The sequence below is a fragment of the Bufo gargarizans genome, chromosome 1, assembly GCF_014858855.1.
Source record: "Bufo gargarizans isolate SCDJY-AF-19 chromosome 1, ASM1485885v1, whole genome shotgun sequence".
Classification (NCBI taxonomy): domain Eukaryota; kingdom Metazoa; phylum Chordata; class Amphibia; order Anura; family Bufonidae; genus Bufo; species Bufo gargarizans.
The window spans coordinates 245,695,321-245,720,529 of NC_058080.1; the positions used below are offsets into that span (position 1 = coordinate 245,695,321).

The 25,209-nt window shown below is 41.0% G+C and overlaps 1 protein-coding gene across 1 annotated transcript; it reads left to right on the plus strand.

The window, feature by feature from the left end:
* Positions 1–2,713: 2,713 nt before the first annotated feature.
* Positions 2,714–24,333, plus strand: LOC122924698 (alcohol dehydrogenase 1-like). Its single transcript, XM_044276048.1, has 9 exons — positions 2,714–2,860; positions 5,528–5,629; positions 11,305–11,446; positions 12,597–12,684; positions 16,818–17,037; positions 19,028–19,288; positions 20,845–20,980; positions 21,517–21,655; positions 24,051–24,333. The coding sequence occupies exons 1-9, from the start codon at positions 2,843–2,845 to the stop codon at positions 24,073–24,075; spliced, it is 1,131 nt and encodes a 376-aa protein (XP_044131983.1). The 5' UTR covers positions 2,714–2,842; the 3' UTR covers positions 24,076–24,333.
* The last annotated feature ends 876 nt before the right edge of the window (positions 24,334–25,209 follow it).

Consider the following 25,209-nt stretch of genomic DNA (forward strand, 5'->3'; position numbering starts at 1 on the left):
CTGGGCCTAAATTTATGAAAATTGACTCTTACAGTGGTGGGTGACGTGAAGCCTGATTCTCTGCTATGACATGAAGACTGATTCTCTGCTGACATGAAGCCAGATTGTCTGTTACGGGACCTCTCTCCTCTGCCTGGGTGCTGGGCCTAAATTTATGAAAATGGACTGTTGCAGTGGTGGGTGACGTGAAGCCTGATTCTCTGCTATGATATGAAGACTGATTCTCTGCTGACATGAAGCCAGATCCTCTGTTACGGGACCTCTCTCCTCTGCCTGGGTGCTGGGCCTAAATATCTGACAATGGACTGTTGCATTGGTGGCTGACGTGAAGCCTGATTCTCTGCTATGACATGCAGACTAATTCTCTGCTGACATGAAGCCAGATTGTCTGTTACGGGACCTCTCTCCTCTGCCTGGGTGCTGGGCCTAAATTTATGAAAATTGACTCTTACAGTGGTGGGTGACGTGAAGCCTGATTCTCTGCTATGACATGAAGACTGATTCTCTGCTGACATGAAGCCAGATTGTCTGTTACGGGACCTCTCTCCTCTGCCTGGGTGCTGGGCCTAAATTTATGAAAATGGACTGTTGCAGTGGTGGGTGACATGAAGCCTGATTCTCTGCTATGACATGAAGACTGATTCTCTGCTGACATGAAGCCAGATTGTCTGTTACGGGACCTCTCTCCTCTGCCTGAGTGTCGGGGCCTAAATATCTGAGAATGGACTGTTCCAGTGGTGGGTGACGGGAAGCCAGATTCTCTGCTATGGGACCTCTCTCCAATTGATTTTGGTTAATTTTTATTTATTTAATTTATATTTTAATTCATTTCCCTATCCACATTTGTTTGCAGGGGATTTACCTACATGTTGCTGCCTTTTGCAGCCCTCTAGCCCTTTCCTGGGCTGTTTTACAGCCGTTTTAGTGCCGAAAAGTTCGGGTCCCCATTGACTTCAATGGGGTTCGGGACGAAGTTCGGATCGGGTTCGGATGCCGAACCCGAACATTTTCGGGAAGTTCGGCCGAACTTCTCGAACCCGAACATCCAGGTGTTCGCTCAACTCTAGTTCTGATCACAGATTCTGTCCTATTCTCTCCCTCACAGCAGCAGCATCCTCTCCCTACACTAAGCACAGCAGAGTGACATGCAGCGCTACGTGACTCAAGCTTATATAGAGGCTGGGTCACAAGCTGTTATGGCTCCAGGAAGATTGGGAAAAAATTTGAACGCAAAAAAGAAAAAACCTCTGGTATCCTAAGGGTTAATATAACTATTCTCCCTTCACTTCCCTGACATCATCATTCTTCTGAACCTGATCCATAGACAAATATTTCCACCCCATGCATTCAGAAGCACTACAAATATTGACTGGTGGCTGGCTCATGCAGCTTCGTATACACTCCCCTATTTTAATATAGCTGAACCATTGTACAAAACAAGCACTTGTTACATTATGTATTATTATTATTTATTATTAAAGCGCCATTCATTCCATAGCGCTGTACATATAAGAAGAGGTATACATACATAATACAGACCATTGCACTAATCATAAACAAGACGAGTTCCAAACCGGTACAGAAGGAGAGAGGGCCCTGCCCGTGAGGGCTTACAATCTACATGTATCACCTTTATCTCCTCATAGATTGTAAGCTCTTGCGAGCAGGGCCCTCATTCCTCTTGTGGCAATTGTTGACTTGTTTGTTGCTGTGTAATGTATGATTTTGTTTGCACATGAATCCTCTAACTATAAACTACATAATAAAAGATTATTATTATCACGAGAGTTGAGCAAATCAAAGTGTACAAAGTGGACTTCGATCCGAATTTCAGGAAAAATTTGATTCGCCGCGAAGCCGAATTCCCTCGTGTTTCATGATAACGAATCTATTTTCCTTAAAATAATGGTAAAAATGTAAAAAAAACATACTTACCTCGTCTATTTGAGCGCAAAGAGGCTGCCGCGCCCATCTTGCTTGATGATCCCACGCGAAATCTCATGCATGGTGACGCATCACATCACCACGCCAGACGACATGATGACATCATCACGCGCCGTGCAACAATTTGCATTGCATCTTTAAGCAAGATAACTAAACACTAAAATGATGCCGAGATCAGCGATGAGCGTGACATCTGAGGGGTTAAAATACGAGGGGGCTGCGCAAATCGCCGTTCCCTGTAATTGCACCCGCTATTTACAAAGAAATGCACTTCTTGATGAAGTCGTCACTAATAAAGAAGCCGAATCGAATTTTGGAGACCTTCGCTCATCTCTAATTATCACCGATTGCTATGCTGCCTCTGTACATGCTGTGATTTCAAGAGGCAAGTTACGGTGCTGCACAGCGAATAGCGTCATTTACTTGCACTTATGGCGGTTGAGATAAAAACCATTCGCAGTATAATTATAAAGGCATGTTGATCTTTGTAGATTTCATATTATCTTAATGTTTCCATTATGGAACATTCAATGTTAGTCGTCTCACAGACAAGCTAAGCATATAGGCACAGCCTGCGGCAGTTATAATCCGCAACTGACACATTAAGCAGTGTGGATTAGCTAAAATTGCAGATGAAATCAATCTATAATGGAGAAGAAGCAAGTATTGTGTGGACTTGTTTGTCAGACTCACCTGATAAAACTTGTCTTCTGGAAAGCTGAGAAGGTTTGCATATTTGCTGCCAAGAAAGGGTTCTTTAATGGGTGTATTCAAATTTCGATGTAATCCTCTATATAAATGTGCCCGGCTCAGTCTCAAAGCAGAAAACTGTTGTCCAGCAGATAAAGAAAGTTAATCTGTTCTTCTTTCCATCTTAGGACCTTTTATTTGCGCAGAGATGTCAACTGCGGGGAAGGTAAGTTCTCCTGTATCTGAATGAAAACAGCATGATATGCACAGTAACTTGCATAGGATATAGCTATTATTCTTAGTATGTCCATTATGTTAATAAAATGTTACGTTACGGTTTTAACATATACATTATTGTGGACAGACAGATCTGTAGGAAAAACATGCACATACTGCACAACACACCCACAAAGACACAATGAACATGTCTTCATCCTTAAAAACTCACATTCCCTTTACACTTTAAGTTGACTAAGATCGTTACATCTTCTGTAATATGAAGATTTAATGTGACTATACTTTATATCACGCTTTATATACGTTTAGCATGTGTCATAAATTAAGTGTGCGCTGCTCGAATAGACATTGCAACCTAAAAATCAGACTGAAATGAACAAGTCAAAGCTGCCCTTATTCCTAAACCTGCTGTTATCTACTTCTCTGTAAACCCACCTCTTTGAGAAGACCACCTCTGTTCTAGACCAGATTTGTCTGTGACAGAACTTTGTGATTTATTACTTTAAATAGTAGAATCCACCCACTAAGGAAGCTTCATTTTAATTTACCTCAGAGAGCCCCACTGTTTTTTAAGCCCCATTCACACGTCCGTGTCCGTGCTCAAATCTGTGAGAAGGTGGTCAGTGATGCCTCCATGAAGCTGTCCGTGAAGTATCCTAGTTGGGTCTTTGTGTCCGTTTTTTGCTGTCCATGCACCATCCGTGTTTCACGGACACTGCACAGCAGAAAAATAATTTTCATAGCATCTCTTCCTAATGATCCGTGTAACAAGGATTTCAGCACGAATGGCATCCGTGTTTTTCACGGACCCATAGACTATAATGGGTGTGATGGATCTGTGAACATTTTTCAGGCGTGGAATTTTCTGCCACAAAATCCGCCACATATGAAGGCACCCTTGAATACAGGGAAATTCTCCCAAAATATGTCTTAGCCTGCCCATTGACGTGATTAGTAAAACACGTGCCAGATTCGGTATATGTGGGCATAGTTTTGATTCGACTGTGCTTAAAAGAGTAGTCAACTATGCTTTTCAGAGCAAATGCATGAAAAAAAGAGCAGTATACTTTTTTTTTTTAAAATAGGAGTTAAAGGCAGTAGGTCTACGTAGAACAGAATATTAATACATTTCCTGCAAATGTAATACTCAAATACGACGTGAACCTAGCCTAACAATACTGATGCTGCTTGAACTGAGAATAGCAGTGGACCTTGTTCTTACATTCCCAAAAATGTACTGTTACATGGTCAAGCAGTAAGTATCTGCAAAAGTAGAGTAGCCCTTTAAGACTAATAATAGTACCAATAGTAGTAATAATAATAATAAGTGAAGTCCCAGTTTTAGAAGATTTATTAGTAATCATTGTGTATTGGTCAGAAGTTCTTCAGTATTGTAGTTACTTAGACATCGAAGAATATGATAAATGTCAGCACACTGACAACATCTTTTACACATCAAATGGAAGTACATAAATATCCAGTACACATAGAGACCTTCTGTGGTGTAAATTCAGCTTACTATTACGGGCATGCACTCAAGAGCTGGAGAAGAGGGAGGGGCAGGAAAGCGTTATACTTTGTTATGAATGTACTTGGCAGGCGCCGTGCTGCCTCCTGAGGTCATTCAGGGATAAAGCCAGTAGATAGGACCTATGTAGCAGTAACTGGTTTGCATCAAGAAACTAGACAAGCCCCCAGATTGGTCTTCTGGTCCTTTGTTCTACTATGCTTATAACCACCAGATAGTTCATAATAGTTCAAAAACATGCAAGGAATATCAATGTTGTCTACAGTTCAATATCTTAATACATGAATTCATAATGCTAAAATGTCCTTTCATTGTTTGCTTACTGCCCTGCCCCATTTGTTAAAGCCAAGTCTGAATATCACATTTATAAAACTGTCTAAAGAGAACTGTTTTTATTGCCCACAGTAACCAATCACAGCGCAGCATACAATTTTCATGGAAAAGAATACAAACCCAAAAGCACATGGAAAATCCAGCCAAAAGATCTCTGTGCTAGCAAATAAATAAAATGTATATCACATAGCGCCACCTATGTGTCATTTAGCAGCACGACATAAGACTTCCATCCACGCTGGTCCCACAGTCATGTAAAGTATATGACTGTGATTGTAATAAGCATTATTTTATTCTTCACAATAATCGCTGTTATTGTGTTCATATCCCTATTCTGAAGTATAGACACATAGGGAGTTATTTATTATCTAGAAATACCCCCATATTAGGCATATTTCTGGCACAGATTGCAGCGCAACGGTTAATTGCACCGCAATCTGCAACTTTTCCCACTCACGCCAGGTCTTAAACAGTGGACGTGGTGCGGGCAGGGAAGGGAACTGGCCAGTAAGCTCATCTCATTCATCATTTTCTATGCCTGTTTTGGGCATAGAAAATGGTTTAAATGTAAGACAGCTAGGTGGCGTTGGATGCGCCGAAGTTATGTAGAGGCCTTTGCCTCTTGATAATGTTGGCTTATCCATTGTCAGATATTGCCAGGTCTTAATAAATGACCCCCAAAGTTGGTGCCGAAGGGTTCCTGCACTGAAGTCATGGGTTCTCTTTATAATGGTTTTAGGCTGATTGTAGCTAAAAATATTTTAACTCTCGATACAATTCTGCGCTTTGTTCTAGGTCATAAAATGCAAAGCGGCGGTCGCTTATGACTTTAAAAAACCGTTGGTTATTGAAGAAATTGAAGTTGCTCCACCTAAGGCGCATGAAGTTCGTGTCAAGGTAATATGATTTTTATAGTTCATATTGGTTATTTATTTTGCGGTTTTAAAGGGAACCTGTCACCTAGAAAATGCATATTAGGCTGGTTTCACACGGCCATTGCGGAAAAGATGCGGGTGCGTTGCGAGAACATGCACGATTTTCCCCCGCGAGTGTAAAGCGTTTTAATGCGTTTTGGACGCGCTTGAGAAAAATCGGCATGCTTGGTACCCAGACCCGAACCAGGACTTCTTCACAGAAGTTCAGGTTTGGGTTCAGTATTCTGTAAATTTTATTATTTTCCCTTATAAAGTGGTTATAAGGGAAAATAATAGCATTCTTTAATATAGAATGCTTAGTAGAAGGTCAATTGAGGGTTAAAAAATAAAAAACTAATTAACTTACCTCCTCCAATTGATTGCGTAGCTGCAGGTCTCCTGTTCTTTCTTTAGGACCTGTCAAAGGACCTGTGGTGACGTCACTGAGCTCATCACATGGTCTAATCACATGCTCCATCACCACTGTGATGGACCATGTGATGTAACGTCACCACAGGTCCTTTAGCCGGCAGCTCATGATTAAAGAAGTAAGAAGAGATCGGCAACTATGCGATCAAGAGTTAATTTGTTTATTATTTTTTAAACCCTCCATCCCTAATTTACTTAGCATTCTGTATTCAGAATGCTATTATTTTCCCTTATACCCAGGTTATAAGGGAAAATAATAAAGATCGGGTCCCCATCCCGATCGTCACCTAGCAACCATGCGTGAAAATCGCACCGCATCCGCACTTGCTTGCGGATGCTCGCGATTTTCACGCAGCCCCATTCACTTCTATGGGGCCTGCGTTGCGTGAAAAACGCACAAAATAGAGCATGCTGCGATTTTCAATGCAATGCGTGAAAATCACCGCTCATGTGAACAGCCCCATAGAAATGAATGGGTCTGGATTCAGTGCGGGTGCAAATGCTTTCACCTCACGCATTGCACCCACGTGGACATCTCGCCCGTGTGAAAGAGGCCTTAAACCGCCAGTAGTACCTTATTGCAGCCTGTAGCATGACTATAATGGTGTCTGTGTCTTTTCTATGCAATGCGGCAAAGGTCTAAAAAAGACATTTTTTCAACAGGCCACGCTATGTAAACTATAGTCTGCCGGTTGCTTTAATGTAGTCTCGCGCATGCCCAGGCTCTTGTGTGCCTGAGCATTGAGCTCATAGCGGAGTGGAAAAGGCACAGTGCAGACACCGGTATTGCAGGGACATGGCGCAAGCGCAAGACTACATTTATACGTCCAGTAGTGAGGAAATCCTATCAATTAAACGCTAAAGGGAGGTAAAGGGGACGGGGCGCGCTTGACTTCAGGCGAGAAAGCTGCTGCCCCCTTGACTTCAAGACTATCGTTTACATAGTGTGGCCTGTTGCATAAAAGTCTTTTTTTAGACCTTTGCCGCATTGTACAGAAAAGACACAGACACCTTTTTAGTCATGCCATAGGCTGCAATAAGGTACTGCTGGCGGTTTAATATGCATTTTCTAGATGACAGGTTCTCTTTAAAAAAACACTATAATAGGAAATACTTTTTTTTTAACCTTTCATTGAAGGGAAATTCAAGTTGTAGAAGGGAAAAGTGACCTATAGGAAATAATTAATCCTCAGCACTGGTCAGACGTAATTCAGATTTGTCTGCTCACATCTGCATTTGACAGGTTATGTTGGGCTTTCTGTCACTTTTGCCAGCTATAATAGTGCATCATACAGGCCTTTGCCATCAAAACGATGAAAAACTTTGACAGTATCTGTTGAATCCCATTGTAAGTTCATGGGGCAATCAGTCATTATGATGGATCTGGCACTGTGTTGGTTTAGTTTTTAATGGAAGCAATAACAGGTGTGAAGAGAGATTTAGGGTACAGATATCTTTGACGTTCTCTTTTCTGTACAGATGTTCCCTTATAAAACTAGTATGCCTTTTTTTATGTGCAGATGCTTTCTGTATTTTTAATTTTTTTTTCAAACTAATTGTGTGAGGCAGAATAATTATCTATAATGAGTGATATGATAGCATAATTAGAGTTTTAAATTAAAAAGGTTGTCCCATCTCGGCCTAACATAGCGGAGATGGGGATAACTCACAGTAAGCACAGCCTGGGGTGACAGAGCTGTGGAAATGACCTAATTCCAGCCACCCTAGGAAGGCACTTACTATGGGTTATTCCTATCTCTACCAAGAGAAGTTGGGACAGGGCAACCCCTTTAATCAAAAGCTTTAATTAGTTTATGATGCAAACAAGAGGGAAGGTTAAATGATATTTGGTATTAAAAAGAAATGTTTTAAAAGCTAGTGCTAAACATTTTAATAAAAAGACACAAGTCAAATGCATGTTTCCTTGAATAGCAATTTATAAACATTTTGTGTCTCCCACTCCCGCACCACCTCCTCGTCTCATTACCTCTCTGTTGGTGTCCCGCAAGGCTCTATCCTAGGACCCCTGCTCTTCTCTATCTACACTTTTGGCCTGGGACAGCTCATAGAGTCCCATGGCTTTCAGTATCACTCTTATGCTGACGACACACAAATCTACCTCTCTGGTCCAGACATCACCAGCTTACTATCAAGAATCCCACAATGTCTATCTTCTATATCATCCTTCTTCGCCTTTCGCTTTCTAAAACTTAACATGGATAAAACAGAATTTATAATTTTCCCCCCATCTTGCTCAACCCCCCCAACAGACCTACAGTCAGGTCCATAAATATTGGGACATCGACACAATTCTAACATTTTTGGCTCTATACACCACCACAATGGATTTGAAATGAAACGAACAAGATGAGCTTTAACTGCAGACTGTCAGCTTTAATTTGTTGATATTTACATCCAAATCAGGTGAACGGTGTAGGAATTACAACAGTTTGCATATGTGCCTCCCACTTGTTTAGGGACCAAAAGTAATGGAACAGAATAATAATTATAAATCAAACTTTCACTTTCAAAACTTGGTTGCAAATCCTTTGCAGTCAATTGCAGCCTGAAGCCTGGAACGCAAAGACATCACCAGACGGTGGGTTTTATCCCTGGTGATGCTCTGCCAGGCCTCTACTTCAGTGTCAGGTGATTAAATTGGCCATTGCATAACATTTCACTTCTTTCCCTTAAAAAAAACTCTTTGGTTGCTTTTGCAGTACGCTTTGGGTCATTATCCATCTGCACTGTGAAGCGCCGTCCAATGAGTTCTGAAGCATTTGGCTGAATATGAGCAGATAATATTGCCCAAAACACTTCAGAATTCATCCTGCTGCTTTTGTCAGCAGTTAGATCATCAATAAACACAAGAGAACCAGTTCCATTGGCAGCCATACATGCCCACACCATGACACTACCACCAGCATGCTTCACTGATGAGGTGCTATGCTTAGGATCATGAGCAGTTCCTTTCCTTCTCCATACTCTTCTCTTCCCATTACTCTGGTACAAGTTGATCTTGGTCTCATCTGTCCATAGGATGTTGTTCCAGAACTGTGAAGGCTTTTTTAGATGCTGTTTTTTCAAACTCTAATCTGGCCTTCCTGTTTTTGAGGCTCACCAATGGTTTACATCTTGTGGTGAACACTCTGTATTCACTCTGGTGAAGTCTTTTCTTGATTGTTGACTTTGACACACATACACCTACCTCCTGGAGAGTGTTCTTGATCTGGCCAACTGTTGTGAAGGGTGTTTTCTTCACCAGGGAAAGAATTCTTTGGTCATCCACCACAGTTGTTTTCCGTGGTCTTCCAGGTCTTTTGGTGTTGTTGAGCCCACCGGTGCGTTCCTTCTTTTTAAGAATGTTCCAAACAGTTGTTTTGGCCACGCCTAATGTTTTTGCTATCTCTCTGATGGGTTTGTTTTGTTTTTTTTCAGCCTAATGATGGCTTGCTTCACTGATAGTGACAGCTCTTTGGATCTCATCTTAAGAGTTGACAGCAACAGATTCCAAATGCAAATATCACTCTTGAAATAAACTCTGGACCTTTTATCTGCTCATTGTAATAATGGGATAATGAGGGAATAACACACACCTGGCCACGGAACAGCTGAGAAGCCAATTGGCCCATTACTTTTAGTCCCTTAATAAGTGGGAGGCACATATGCAAACTGTTGTAATTTCTACACCGTTCACCTGATTTGGATGTAAATACCCTCAAATTAAAGCTGAAAGTCTGCAGTTAAAGCACATCTTGTTCGTTTAATTTTAAATCCATTGTGGTGGTTTATAGAGCCAAAAATTTTAGAATTGTGTCGTTGTACCAATATTTATGACCTGACTGTATCTATCACGATCAATGGCTGCACATTATCCCCGGTCAACCAAATCCGCTGCCTTGGAGTGACCTTCCTTTCCTTTCGACCGCACATCCAAGCCCTTTCCACCACCTGCCGCCTCCAACTCAAAAACATTTCCTGCATCCGCGCTTTCCTTAACTTTGAATCTGCTAAAATTCTTGTACATGCCCTCATCATCTCCCGCCTAGACTACTGCAACACTCTCCTCTGTGGCCTTCCATCTTGCACTCTCGCACCCCTCCAATCTATCCTAAACTCTGCTGCCCGACTAATTCACCTCTCACCCTATTACTCCTCTGCCTCTCCCCTCTGCCAATCCCTTCACTGGCTTCCCATTGCCCAGCGAATTCACTTCAAAGTACTAGCAAATACATACAAGGCCGTCTATAACCTGTCCCCTCCCTACATCTCTGACCTACTTTCCCGATACATCCCCACGCGCACTTTCCGATCCTCACCAGACCTCCTTCTCTCCTCTCCTCTTATCACCTATTCCCACAATCGCCTCCAAGATTTCTCCCGCGCATCCCCCATACTCTGGAACTCGCTACACCAACATATCAGACTCCCACCTACAGTGGAATCCTTCAAAAGAAACCTGAAAACCCACCTGTTTAGACAAGCCTACAACCAGTGACCCTGCCGCCTCTATACCGCCATGACCAACTTCACCCGCACCTACTGTGTCCTTCTCCCATACCATGTAGATTGTAAGCCCTCACGGGCAGGGCGCTCTCTTCTTCTGCACCAGTTTGTAACTCGTTTTGTTTATGATTAGTGCAATTGTCTGCAATTAAGTATGTATACCTCTTCTCATATGTACAGCGCTATGGAATTAATGGCACTTTAATAAATAATAATAATAATAATAATAAACAGATAAAATCATCACATTTTGCTGGAATAAAGGATTTGGCTATGTACACCAATTTTTATTTATGATAGCATTTTACTTATTTTTGGCTAAAATCATATTTTAAATTGGCCTTTATTAAAAATATTGAGCCATTCTGTCCCAAAGTGTTAACTGTTTTTTCTAACTGTGTGACTAAAAAGATTGGCATCGTTAAACTACAATGGGATTAATCTGTTAGTGGATCCGTGTAGCATTCTGTGTCAGACCCCCCAGTTCCAAATGTAGATTTGTAACAAGGATTATCTTTAAAATCCATGGCGAATATGCCTAATGCACATCCTGACTGTGTGAGCATACTCTTAATATAATCCTGATCCCAGTGCAGTTGTATGTTCTTAGCCTGGTGCCAACTGCCAGTCATATTGCTCTCAGCTAGGTCCCAGTTTTCAGCATGTTGATGACATCCTAAAAAAAAATTCTCTATTATATAATATACAATTATTCTATTGCAGGTTTGTGCAAGTGGAATTTGCCACACTGATGACCATGCCCTGGTAGGAGGAATGGCCAGTTTAAACTTTCCTGTAATTTTGGGACATGAAGGAGCTGGAATTGTCGAAAGTGTTGGAGAAGGTGTATTCAAAGTTCAGCCAGGTAACATAAAGGGATTATACTAAAATAAATATAATAAAGTATTTCTGTAATTCAGTGTTCCTGAACATAAAAGTTCCCACAAATGCAATGATTTAAGCAATGATTCCATTGATGAACTGGATATACGGACAGCAAGATGTACTGTCACTTTGAGGATAGATTATTGAACTAAAGAAAACCAATGTCTAATGAAGAGATTGCTAAAGTTCCCTTCATTTATTGAACCGTGGTTGGTGTAATAGTAGCATTTATGGCTTGAGGCTATTTCTAAGGGAATTAGCTAAGTGCCCTCCCGGTCTTCATTCTTTAACCCCTGTACAAACAACTGGACTTTGCTGTAGAGAAACTACCAGTCTGCTACCTCTCGGAGTAGTTTTTGTTCAATGGCTGCTGACCCACAGAGGTCAAGAGAGCACCAAAGGATCTGGCAAAAAAGTAATCAGGAAACAAGCTGAAGCCAGAGCAGGCAGCATTTCTACAATCAAAAAAACATTTAAAAGTTAGGGCAGGCAGCACAGGATCATTACAAGAAGCAGGAACAGGTCATGTCAGACAGCAAAGGGTCAAATCTATTCAACAGCCAGAGCTTGGTACAAGGGCAAGACAAGAGTAGAATACATTTTCACAAGACCTAGCTAACTAGACAAACTATTGCTCTCAGGCACCCCACACTGTGGGATAAACAGTCATAAAATGGGAAAGATTAGAGTTCTTGCATGGCATGAATTGAAGAGCTGGAAAGAAGACACATACCAAAGCAGAGAGGCTTCAGGTTGGGAGAACATAGTTCACTTAAACCTAGCATTGAAGAAACGAGCAGCCATGTCGTCAGAGGAAGCAGGAGGACACGAGCGGACATGGACCGCTGGAGAAGGCTGGATGACCAGGACTCTGACTTTAGCAGTGGGGTTAGCAAGCCAGCAGCGTGCTCATCTGGAGCAGGGGATAGCGACAGGCACGGACAAATGGCATTACAGATAGTAATATTTGTAGATGGACTTACTCTACATAAGCTGTTGTTCCTACTATATTCTCCCTAGATATTTTCATGACAAAGGATGTTGTGAACTTTTTGTAGAACTCACGAGACTTCATTGTTCTTACCTGATTACTAGTTACTTATTAACACTGAATCTTCCTTCTTATTTAGGGGATCATGTTATCCTGTTGTGCAGTCCAATGTGCATGAAGTGTAAAGCCTGCCTGCATGAAGAAAGCAACTTCTGTGAAAAAAATGAGTATGTTTTTTTTCCCTTTAAATTCTTATTACCTTTGAGAGAAAATACTGTAAAAATGTCTACTGCAATATCAAGATGTGTTTCTAATTTTTAAGGTGCCATATAGGCCCTCTACTGTACATCCATATGCCTTATCATTTTACAGCTCACAGTAAATGCTGGTGATGAGTTCTTATTGGTACAGTATATTGAGCCTATAAGTCTATACATTTAAAAATAAAGTTTGAAATTTTGTAGGTTTCATGCTGGCATAACAGGTTGTACTAAAGCTGGCCATATACACATATTGTCTGAACACACTGATTTGTACGCTAGACACTCTCCATCTAATGTATATGGAACCCTTTTGAAACTCCTCAGACTGCAGATGGTATGGGAAATCAGGATCTCTGTTGGTTTTCAACAGAGATGAGAAAAGTTTTGAAAAATTTGATTTGGCAGATTGACAAGAAATTCGGGTAAAAATTTCGGTATACTCAGTCCAATCTGCCTAAAAGTGGTGCATGGGCACCGCAATGCACGGGTACTGGCCAGGTGGCGGCCGTTTGCAGATGCAGACCCATTCACTTGATGGAGTAGCAAAGGCAAGAGGTAGGTTCAGGACAGGTGAGGGCATAAAGACAGTTCCTGGGCCATGCCAGAGGAACCCACCAATTCCTGACTGTGTGTCAACCATTTCAGTATAGCTGGATTGTTGGTCAAAACAGGACCGCTGGATGACAGTGGAAACTCTGGCCTGTTGCTGCAGCTGCAACCACCACCCCTTCTACTGCTGCTACCTGTGCCAGCTATGGTACATCATCATTTTTGCCACTGCCCGTGCCTTTGGATGGCCCAACTCTCTGTTGGCCATAGGGTATAACAACTGTATCACTAACAGAACAGATTAGCTATGAAGAGTGGTGCACTGCACAATTTTGTACACAGTAGTAAATTAGACTTGCCGGTAACAGTGGCATGTAATACTGGCGCAAAGTAACTCTATAGCTAACAGAGCAGATTAGCTATGAATCTTTGTGCATTGCACACTTATGTACACAGCAACAAATTAGACCTGCTTATAACAGATAACAGAACGGATTAGCTATGAATATTGATGCATTGCACACCTACCGTATGTACATGGCAATAAACTGTAGCAGAGTCTGTAATTCAGCAGTCTCCTATACTCTCTCTCCACTTTCTCTGCACTCTCCCTACACTCTCCCTCTCCAATATTGTCCTACACTCTCTGTTAAGAGTACGTAGCAACACTGTCCCTAGCCCCTAGCTCACAGGAAAACAGCGGCAACTGCACAGGACCAGGGTTTTATAGGGCTCTGCCTAGCTATGATATCACAGGGGCATGGCTACCTGCGCATTGACTGGCTGTACGGCATTATGGGTAATCTTGCGTTCCTAGGCTTGTCTCCTCTACACTAGCTTTTAATCGCTAACACTTGCAGCTGCCATTTTACGAAAATTGATTTGCTACCACGAAGTGCGAGAAAATTTGGATTTGTTTAGAGTCGAAGTTTTCCTAAACTTCAGACCGAATTCTGCTTCGGATGCTTAAAGGGCTTCTGTCACCCCACTAAACTGATTATTATTATTTTTTACTTATAATCCCTATCCTGCGATATTGCTATACCTTATTCGCTCTGAGATAAGCAGGCTCGCCTCCTCAGCACTCCCTCAGTGCGCCTGCGCCAATGACGTCACCGAACGAGAAGACGTCATCGGCGCAGGCGCACTGAGGGAGTGCTGAGGAGGCGAGCCTCCTTATCTCAGAGCGCCTGCGCCGAATCAACACAGGCGCGCGATTTTTGAAATGCTGACAGGGCCGTCCGTAGGAGGAGATTGCGGCTGGCACTGTCAATCAACAGTAGGAGGGGGCGGTTTTCTGCCGCTGCTACCAGCAAGTAGACGGTCTACTTGCTGGTAGAAAGGTAATTAGCATATCATAAAAGTAAGTTTTTTGCAAAATCTACTGAACGAAAATTATTAATAACATAAGGTATAGCAATATCGCAAGATAGGGATTATAAGTAGACAAAAAAAAAAGAAATCAGTTTAGTGGGGTGACAGAAGCCCTTTAAGTGCGCTCAACACTAGTTTTCAACGTGCCCAATCCTTTTGTTCTTTTGGAAGGTAAGTCACTTCCAGACACCTCTGGCAATGGCTTCTCCCCTCTGCTAGTTTAGAGTACATGCAATGTTGGCCAAGTAGAGTGTGCATGTATTTTGGGGACATAAGCAAAGAGTTCTTGGATAAACAAGTGTTCATCCAAAGTTAGGACATAAGACACAGAAATAGGGGCTGACATACACCACAAGGGCGATAGACAGCTGGGTCAGTAAGGGAGCATAATAACAATAAATATAATAAAATGCTAATAAAATTAGTGCTGTCTACCTGAGCAAGGCAAACACAAAACAAGTGGGGCTGTCAGTAGATGTTAACTGTCACTGTAAATATGTAACACATAAGTAACAATTATCATTAAAGAGGTTGTCAGGGTTCAGAGCTGAACCCGGACATACCCATAATTTTACCCCGGCAGCCCCCCTGACTTGAGCATTGGAGCAGTTCATGCTCCGATGCTCTCATTTGCCCTGCGCTAGATCGCGCAGGGCAAAGGCTCTTTAGTTTACACTCACACACTGCGGAAGCTTCCGCCCGGCAGTGTGTTCGGTGATGTCACTGGCTATGATGGGCGGGCTTTAACACTGCCCTAGCCATTTTGCCATTTCACACACTGCTGGGCGTAAGCTTCCGCCCATCAGTGACAGTCACGTCTTTGGGCTTCCTGGCAGCGCCATGGAGAGCCTGGTACGTCAGCAGATCTCCAAAAAATCCCTTTGCCCTGTGCGATTTAGTGCAGGGCAAAGGAGAGCATCGGACCATAAACTGCTCCGATGCTCAAGTCAGGGGGGCTGCCTGGGTAAAACTGGAGGTATGTCCGGATTCAGTTCTGAAGCCGGACAACACCTTTAATGATTTGAAGGCTTCAAAGCCTCAATTACATGTCAGTGTTCCACATATGTGTGCTGTGCATGTTCTCCACGGACAGCACACGTCCGCATTCATTTTTTTATGTGTGTATTTACACATCAGTTTTTTACCATGGACCATCTTGCATGTTGTTCCTCTGTTTGCATGACTCCAAAAAGAACATAATAATAGGCTAATTGTCTTCTATTGAAACTGTACCATTTGTGTGGATGACAATAGGGAATATATAAAATAGGGAAAATAGATTGTGAGCCCCATTGGAGACAGGGACTGATATTGGTGATGAAAATTAGGGATGAGCAAACATGCGTTCACCATAACTTATGGTCCATGGTAGCGTAATCCATAACAGAATTCTTAGATAACCCCGAACCTTATACACCGAACTTGAAAGCAAAATTTTGCTCATCCCTAATCATAATTAGTGTTGAGCGAATCCACAAAGTGTATCTGAATTTCAGGATAAATGTGATTCAACGCAAAGCCGAATTTCCTCATTCTTCATGGTAGTGAATCGATTTTACCTGAAATAGTGTAAAAAACTAAAAGAAAATCATACTTACCTCATCCATTTGCTCGCGGCGGACTGGCCTCCGGTATCTTGCTTGAAGATCTCACATGAAATCCTGTGCTCTGTACCGGCCAATGTGATGACGTCATCACTGGCTGCACGAGATTTCACGCCAGATCTTCAATCAAGATGTCGGAGGCCATCCTGTCGCGAGCAAATGGAGGTGAGTATGATATATATATTTTACACTCTGTTATTACTATTAGATGCTGCGATCAGTTATGAACGAGGCATCTGAGAGAGGTATTATGACAGGGAGTGGTGCAATCGTCGGTCTCTGTCATTGCACCCACTACTTAGACAGATATGCACTTCGTGACAAAGTTATTTGTCACAAAGCTTATTTTTTGTAAAATTCGGCAAAGCAGCAGAATTTTCCAATACTACTGCATATACATAACTGCTGAATATTTTAGCCTTAGATACACAAAAGGAAATACAGTAAATATATTTTTGATTATAGTGGCCATTTAAACCTAAAAAACGATTTATTACCGAGAGTATTATTTGTATAAAAATGAGCATTTGCCAATTTACTAATTGATTCCACTCGTTTTGTTTTTTTTAGTGTTGGAAAAAATGTTGGACTCATGCTTGACAAAACAACCCGATTTTCAATCAAGGGAAAAATGATCCACAACTTCATGTCCACAAGCACGTTTACTCAATATACTGTTGTGGATGAGTTTGCCATCTGTCGGATTGATAAACGTGCACCTATGGACCAAGTGTGCCTAATTGGCTGTGGCTTTTCCACCGGTTTTGGAACAGTTCTCAACACTGCAAAAGTAAGTAATCTATAATACTTATACAGGTCCTTCTCAAAAAATTAGCATATTGTGATAAAGTTCATTATTTTCTGTAATGTACTGATAAACATTAGACTTTCATATATTTTAGATTTATTACACACCAACTGAAGTAGTTCAAGCCTTTTATTGTTTTAATATTGATGATTTTGGCATACAGCTCATGAAAACCCAAAATTCCTATCTAAAAAAATTAGCATATCATGAAAAGGTTCTCTAAACGAGCTATTAACCTAATCATCTGAATCAACTAATTAACTCTAAGCACCTGCAAAAGATTCCTGAGGCTTTTAAAAACTCCCAGCCTGGTTCATTACTCAAAACCGCAATCATGGGTAAGGCTGCCGACCTGACTGCTGTCCAGAAGGCCATCATTGACACCCTCAAGCAAGAGGGTAATACACAGAAAGAAATTTCTGAACGAATAGGCTGTTCCCAGAGTGCTGTATCAAGGCACCTCAGTGGGAAGTCTGTGGGAAGGAAAAAGTGTGGCAGAAAACACTGCACAACGAGAAGAGGTGACCGGACCCTGAGGAAGATTGTGGAGAAGGACCGATTCCAGACCTTGGGGGACCTGCGGAAGCAGTGGACTGAGTCTGGAGTAGAAACATCCAGAGCCACCGTGTACAGGCATGTGCAGGAAATGGGCTACAGGTGCCGCATTCCCCAGGTCAAGCCACTTTTGAACCAGAAACAGCGGCAGAAGCGCCTGACCTGGGATACAGAGAAGCAGCACTGGACTGTTGCATGTCATTCGGAAATCAAGGTGCCAGAGTCTGGAGGAAGACTGGGGAGAGGGAAATGCCAAAATGCCTGAAGTCCAGTGTCAAGTACCCACAGTCAGTGATGGTCTGGGGTGCCATGTCAGCTGCTGGTGTTGGTCCACTGTGTTTTATCAAGGGCAGGGTCAATTCAGCTAGCTATCAGGAGGTTTTGGAGCACTTCATGCTTCCATCTGCTGAAAAGCTTTATGGAGATGAAGATTTCATTTTTCAGCACGACCTGGCACCTGCTCACAGTGCCAAAACCACTGGTAAATGGTTTACTGACCATGGTATTACTGTGCTCAATTGGCCTGCCAACTCTCCTGACCTGAACCCCATAGAGAATCTGTGGGATATTGGGAAGAGAAAGTTGAGAGACGCAAGACCCAACACTCTGGATGAGCTTAAGGCCGCTATCGAAGCATCCTGGGCCTCCATAACACCTCAGCAGTGCCACAGGCTGATTGCCTCCATGCCACGCCGCATTGAAGCAGTCATTTCTGCAAAAGGATTCCCGACCAAGTATTGAGTGCATAACTGAACATAATTATTTGAAGGTTGACTTTTTTTGTATTAAAAACACTTTTCTTTTATTGGTCGGATGAAATATGCTAATTTTTTGAGATAGGAAATTTGGGTTTTCATGAGCTGTATGCCAAAATCATCAATATTAAAACAATAAAAGGCTTGAACTACTTCAGTTGGTGTGTAATGAATCTAAAATATATGAAAGTCTAATGTTTATCAGTACATTACAGAAAATAATGAACTTTATCACAATATGCTAATTGTTTGAGAAGGACCTGTATATGTTTAACCCAACAGGTGACATGTGACAAAAATCATCTTTTTTCTGGGTCATCAGAAAGCCATTAGGTAGCAAGTCAATACATGATGAAGGACCTGGATGTATAATGGTCTGACACACGTAACATAACTGTGTGTACCGCAAGTTTTTAATAACCGCTGGAATAAAGTTACTTCTTGAACACCTGAGCTGGACGCAACTTACTTCAAATCAATACACTACACACAATATCTGAATTCTAAAAATGCCTGGGAAATATCACTTGCCACTTATATTTAGTAGAATAAGACTTACAGTACCGGAATGGACATATAATAGGGAAGTAAAGTGGCGAGGCAGGATTAGAAGAGTAATGTTCAAAGTTCTATTGATCATCTGCATCTTCTCTTCTTGTCAGGTTAAGCCAGGAACCACCTGCGTGGTGTTTGGTCTGGGCGGAATAGGCATGTCAGCTGTCATGGCCTGCAAAATTGCTTGTGCTACAAGGATTATTGGAGTTGACATCAATCCCACCAAGTTCACCAAAGCTAAAGAGTTGGGATGTACCGAATGTGTGAATCCTAACGATTGTTCCAAACCCATCCATGAAGTTATTACAGAAATGACCAATGGAGGAGCCGATTATGCATTTGAATGTATTGGCAAGGTTGATGTGATGGTAAGAATTGCTTTATATGGCATAATACATTAAAGAGATTTTCCATTTTTTGATATTGATGATCTATCCCCTAGATAGGTCACCAGTATCAGATTAGTAGGGATCCAACACCCAGCACCCCTACCAATAAGTGTTTGAGGCACAAGTGCTGTAAACATAACAGTGGAAGGAGACAAAAGCTAAAATCTCTGTCCACTGTATAATAGCCATGCTGGCACACTGTAAATCAGCTCTCATTTGCATGAAATATTGTATGCCATCCGACTACAGCACTTACTACCACCACAAGGAAAGCTGTATACTGCTAACTCTGTGCCTGTAGTTCTTAACTAGTGATGAGCAGCAGAGGCAATATTCTAATTTGTGATATTTCATGAATATTTGGGTGAATATTCATCATTAATTCATGACTTCGCGATTATTTTCTTGATTGCCAAAATCGGCAATATAATATTCGCGCAATGTGCTCGCAATACAAGCGTGGGTCATTTTTACTACATTTTTCAAGCTGCTAGAAGTTTCCTGAGACTGGAGAAAATGGTTGGCACGGCAGAACATTACAATAGCTATATATGCAGATAGTGTGCTCCAATATAATCGCGATTGCGCAAATCGGCAATCAATGGTGTGCATATTTTTGCACAATACGTGCAACTTCACATTTTAGCAGGTCTGACTACATATTACTGATTGGTGCACTAAGTATTGTTGTGAACTTGTGACATCAGAGCACTATGTCTGCAGCATGTACAGTATGTATGGACAGCAGAACCTACACTATATCACGATCTAACCTACACTGACTATCTCCCACTAACTATCTGTATTATATATATATAAGCTAACTAACTATCTAATGTAATTAAACAGTAAAGCACAGAGCACAGAAATAACACTGCTGTCTCTATCAGATCTGCAGAAAATGGCTGCTGGGGAGGTTCTTATATAGTAAGGGGTAGGTAACTTTCCTATTGGTTGCTAGGGATGTTGCTAAGCTCAGACAAAGACATTGCAGCCTTCTCATTGGCCCACAAGCAGGAAGGGAGGTTACTGATGAAAAAAAATCTAGAATATTCGAGATTACTAATATATAGCACTATATTCTACATCTTCGCAAATTCTCAAAGTGACGATATTCACGATTTAAATATTCGCCACCAACACTATTCTTAACACCAATAATTAGCCATATGCTATTCTGGAGATATTTACTGTTTACTATGGCTCCTCTACATAGCCAATTTGACCTACATGATGGAGCTTCATCCCTCGTGAGCTGGGACTTATATTTCCACATTACCCTAGATCACAGATCGGATGAACAGCAATTAGAAAATAATAATAAATAAATCTATAAATAAAAATGTTGTGGTTGGGGGGGTTCAAGCTAAACTTTTGTACAAGAGCCCATGAGTCTCAAAATATGCCCCTACAATTAACATGTAGTGGAATACATCAGGAAGCTGTGCAATAATCAATGATTGCAATCACTGTCAAGCAGACCTCAGAACCTTCTAAGTCCAAACATTGATTTATTTATGTATTTTTGTCTTTAGGCATCCATGATTCAGTCCACTAACTATGCCTTCGGATCAGCCATTATTATTGGTGTTCCTCCTATCAAAGACAGAATCTCTCTTGATGCGATGTGGCTGCTAACTGGACGTACAGTGCAAGGAGCCTTCTTGGGAGGTAATGTTGTAGAAATTATGAAGTCAAGAAAAATCTGACAATAATATGACTGTTGCTTAAAAGGGTTGTGCAGACAGTATATATTAATGAACTAGCCTTAGGATAAGTCATCAATATCTGATCTGCCGATGTCCGACACCGGGTACGACTGGCGATTAGTTGTTTGAAGAGGAGGGTCCGCTCTCTACGAGCACTGCTTCTTCTTCATTACAGTACACGTCATCTCCTATGTACCGGTGGCGTAGTGTAAATACAAGTACTTACTCCATTCAAGTGAATGGAGAAAGTAGTTGAAATTACACCGCACCACTGAGATGACGTACAGTGTAATGTAGAGGAAGTAGCTTTCAGAGCGCTTCCTCTTCAGACAACTACTCAGCGGTGTTGCCAGGTGACAAACCCCCGCAGATTAGATATTGATGACCTATCCGGAGGAGGATAGGTCATTACTTTATAGTGGCTGCACAACCCCTATTAATATAATCATTTTACATTATTGGTTCAGAAGTGAAAACCTATTGCATCCTGTTTTGCAGATTACAAGGCAACTGAAGCCTTTCCAGGATTAGTAAATGACGTTTTGTCTGGGAAAATCAACCTTAGTCCCCTGATTAGTTACAGGCTACCACTAGATGATGTCAATAAAGGCTTTGACCTCATGAGAAATGGAAAAACGTGAGTAGAGCTCCAGTGAAAGTTTTACAAATTATCTCAGATTTGTTCACTTAAAATTGCATGCTTTTAACGACAGAAAAACGCAGCCTAAAAATTCATATCAATTCAAATCAAAACTTAAGGCTGATTTCATACTTCAGTTAATTGGTCAGTTATTTCTATCAGTTAGGGCTCATGCACACGAACGTATTTTCTTTCCGCTTCCGTTTCGGGGGATTTGCGGAATGGGTCTGCAAAAATGTGGATTTGCTTCAATGGGTCTGCAAAAACAACGGAAGGTACTCCATGTGCATTCTGCTTCCATATTTCCGTATTTACTTTCCGCAAAAAAGTAGTGCATGTCCTATTTATGTCCGCAAATCACAGTCCGAGGCCCCATTCAAGTCAATGGGTCCACAAAAAATATGGAACACATACGTATGTCATCTGTATTTCATCCGTATTTTGTAGATCCATACTGTAGAAATGCTATGCCCAGCCCATATTGCTCATGTGTTTGGTGATTAATAAGTTACTGTTCCCGTATCGATCCGCAAAAAAACGGATTGCATATGGAAACCATGTGGATATGTTTTCTGGAATAACAGAACGGAAGAGGACTTAAATAACTGACCAAATAACTGAAGTGTGAATTCAGTCTTAGCTTTCTATTCTTCTGACCCCATCAGACTGAAACAGCCTGCAGGAAACATTCACCAGAGATGTGAGCGTAGCCTCAGAACAACAGAAAAATGAAACCATATTAGAAAGGGACCCTTTTTTTTTGAGCATCTGTTATGCTCAATCAGCATCAGTTTGCACTAATAATAACTGATCCATCTTTTCTTTGAACATCAGCTGTGATCAGTCTGCATCAGTTCGTGTCACTTCCATCTTAGAACAATTATTTTTGACGAGAGAACAAGTACATTTGCAGAACTTTTTCTCTGGTCAAAAATAACTGATCTCTGACGGAAGTGACACAAACTAATTTAGGGTTACTTTTACACTGGTGTTTGTCTTGTTCCGGCAGGCTGTTCCGCCAGGGAAACGGCCTGCCAGATCTGTACTACAGTGTACACCTGTGTGATGCACGCAGCACTTTTGTCTAGCCGCCTGCGGCCAGATCTACTTCACTCCCCATGGTGAATGCCATAAAAACAACAACCAAAAAACAGTAGCAGAATTTTTTCGTCACCCCTAAAAAATTACAATAAAAAGGTGTATAATGTATTAAATGTAAGACAAAATGGTAGCATTATATATATATATATATATATATATATATATATATATATAGATAGATAGTAAAAGGATAAGGCAGCACTCCGGTCTTCCAGTGAAAAAAGTGGATAGTTTATTACACCTAACAGCTGTTGGGTGTAATACAGTATCCACTTTTTTCACTGGAAGACCGGAATGCTGCCTTATCCTTTTACCTTAAAGTCATCGTTCCAGGCGCTAGGAATAATTGGAAATTGCACCCGGCATCAAAGGAGTGCTGCTGTATATATTTTCTCATATATATATATATATATATATATACAGTATATATATTATAATACGTCTTGAATTTGAAAATTGGTAGCGACTTTGGGATGTTAAAAAAACATTATAAAAAAAAAAATTTGCAGAACTAGAACTAAACCTGATTTTGGATTTCTATTTTAAATAGTTTTTAAAGACTCGGATATGATTACAGAATTTGGGTGAAACAAATTTTGCCTACATGCAGGCAGTACATTGTAATGCTGTACGGAGATAGCATTATAACCAAAGTGTTGGAACGAATTTAATTCGGATCTCTGATCTGAAGCTCGATTCACTCAACTTTACCCTTCTTGTTTTTGATTTCCTAAGAAATAAAGTGTTATAGAAGGTTTGTAAATATTGTTTGGTCATTAGGGCTCACAATACTTCTGGTCACTGAGATTTTTGCACCTGCAGGTTCTTGCTGTGGTCTTACCAGTAGTGCTTTCTTTATGGCAATTTTTCCTGTATAGAGAAGATATTGTCAAAATGCCTGAACAAAAGCTACTACATGCTAAAAAAATAATAATAAGCAGAAAAAAAGTAAAAAAGACATTTAATTAACAAAAATTTAAGGAACACAAAAAAAATTTGGTATGTCCCACGTTTCATATTTCCCATAGAACTTCAGCTAACATCTGGAGCTTACAAAAAACACTGGAACAAAAATGCCACTAAAATCACTGAAGTACAGACAAAAAGCCACTAAAAAACCATGCATAAAAGCACCCTAAATATATATTATGGTTAGTTGGAGTGGCTTTAGAGTACTTTAGGGCATTTCCAAATAGATCTCACATTTTACATGTTTGTTTGTTTTAAATGGGCTCAGGAAATTACTGTAATATCTAAAAATAAATACATTTTTTGCTTCTATTTTTTACAGTATCCGTACAGTCCTTGAAATGTGAAAGCATTAAAGGAAATCTGGCAAATTGACTATGACTGAGAAACATAGATATTCTTTTATTTCAGTAAACAACTATGTTTCTTTTTTTTTGCTTCTGTTGTGGAGATTGTTTATTGTACTCCTGCTATATGTTGGGTAATTATTTTTGTTCAAAAAATAAACAAAACAATCAGAAATATTTGACTTTTAAAATGTAACTTTTAATACCTTTCTTATTACCAGTAATAAAACACTGTATGCAATTCTGGTTTCTAAGGTTTATATTAGTACTGAATGTTTTTTTTTTTAATCTATTATACTGGAAAGATGGAAATGATATTAAAGTTGTCCTATCTGGACTTTTATGTCATATAGATGGGGTTTCTATCACGTCTCATATGGCAGGTAACAGACGTGCCGCGCAGAGAGGAGGGAAGGAGGGTACCCTTTCACAGGGGAGAGGGAGGAGTGATGACCCCTAACTCACCTAGCACTGGCACCTGGCTGCCCTGACGTCCCTTGACGAGCTGATCACCCATACGCCAATCACGTGCCTCGTCCCTAGCTTAACTTGAAAGAAGCCCTAGGTAGTAAGTAAGAAGATGGGAGCACTAGTCCTTACCACTGACACCTAGGGTAACAACAGGGAAAGGACAAACAACACCACATACAATCCTCAAAGGGAGACAACAAACAAGGGACAACAAACAGGAGAGAACCGGAGATCCGACAGCACCAGTTTCAACTGTTCCAACAGCTCCACAGCAACTCCAACTCCACCAGATGTTATAATAGAAAATCTGGAAGGAAAGTCTATATATGGCAACAATGGAAGTAGAAAGGGAGAATATATAGTAGCTGGGAGTGGCTGACAAATAAGAGCTGAAAGGAAAAGCTACCTATTCCTAATTGGAACAAAAAGGATTGCAAACCAAAGCAGGAGAACCTGGACCGGAATCCATTCCCACAACTAGGTCATGAAGCGATCCCATGAAACCAAGCGAGTAGCCACCTGCTGCGACCTTCTGACCAAAATTTTTTGTATTTTGTTACTATTTTGTAAATCCACCTTTGGCTTTCAACACTGCCTGAATCCTTCTGGGCATGCTCTTGATCAGATTCAAGCATGTCTCGACTGAAATCTGTTCCCAGGTCT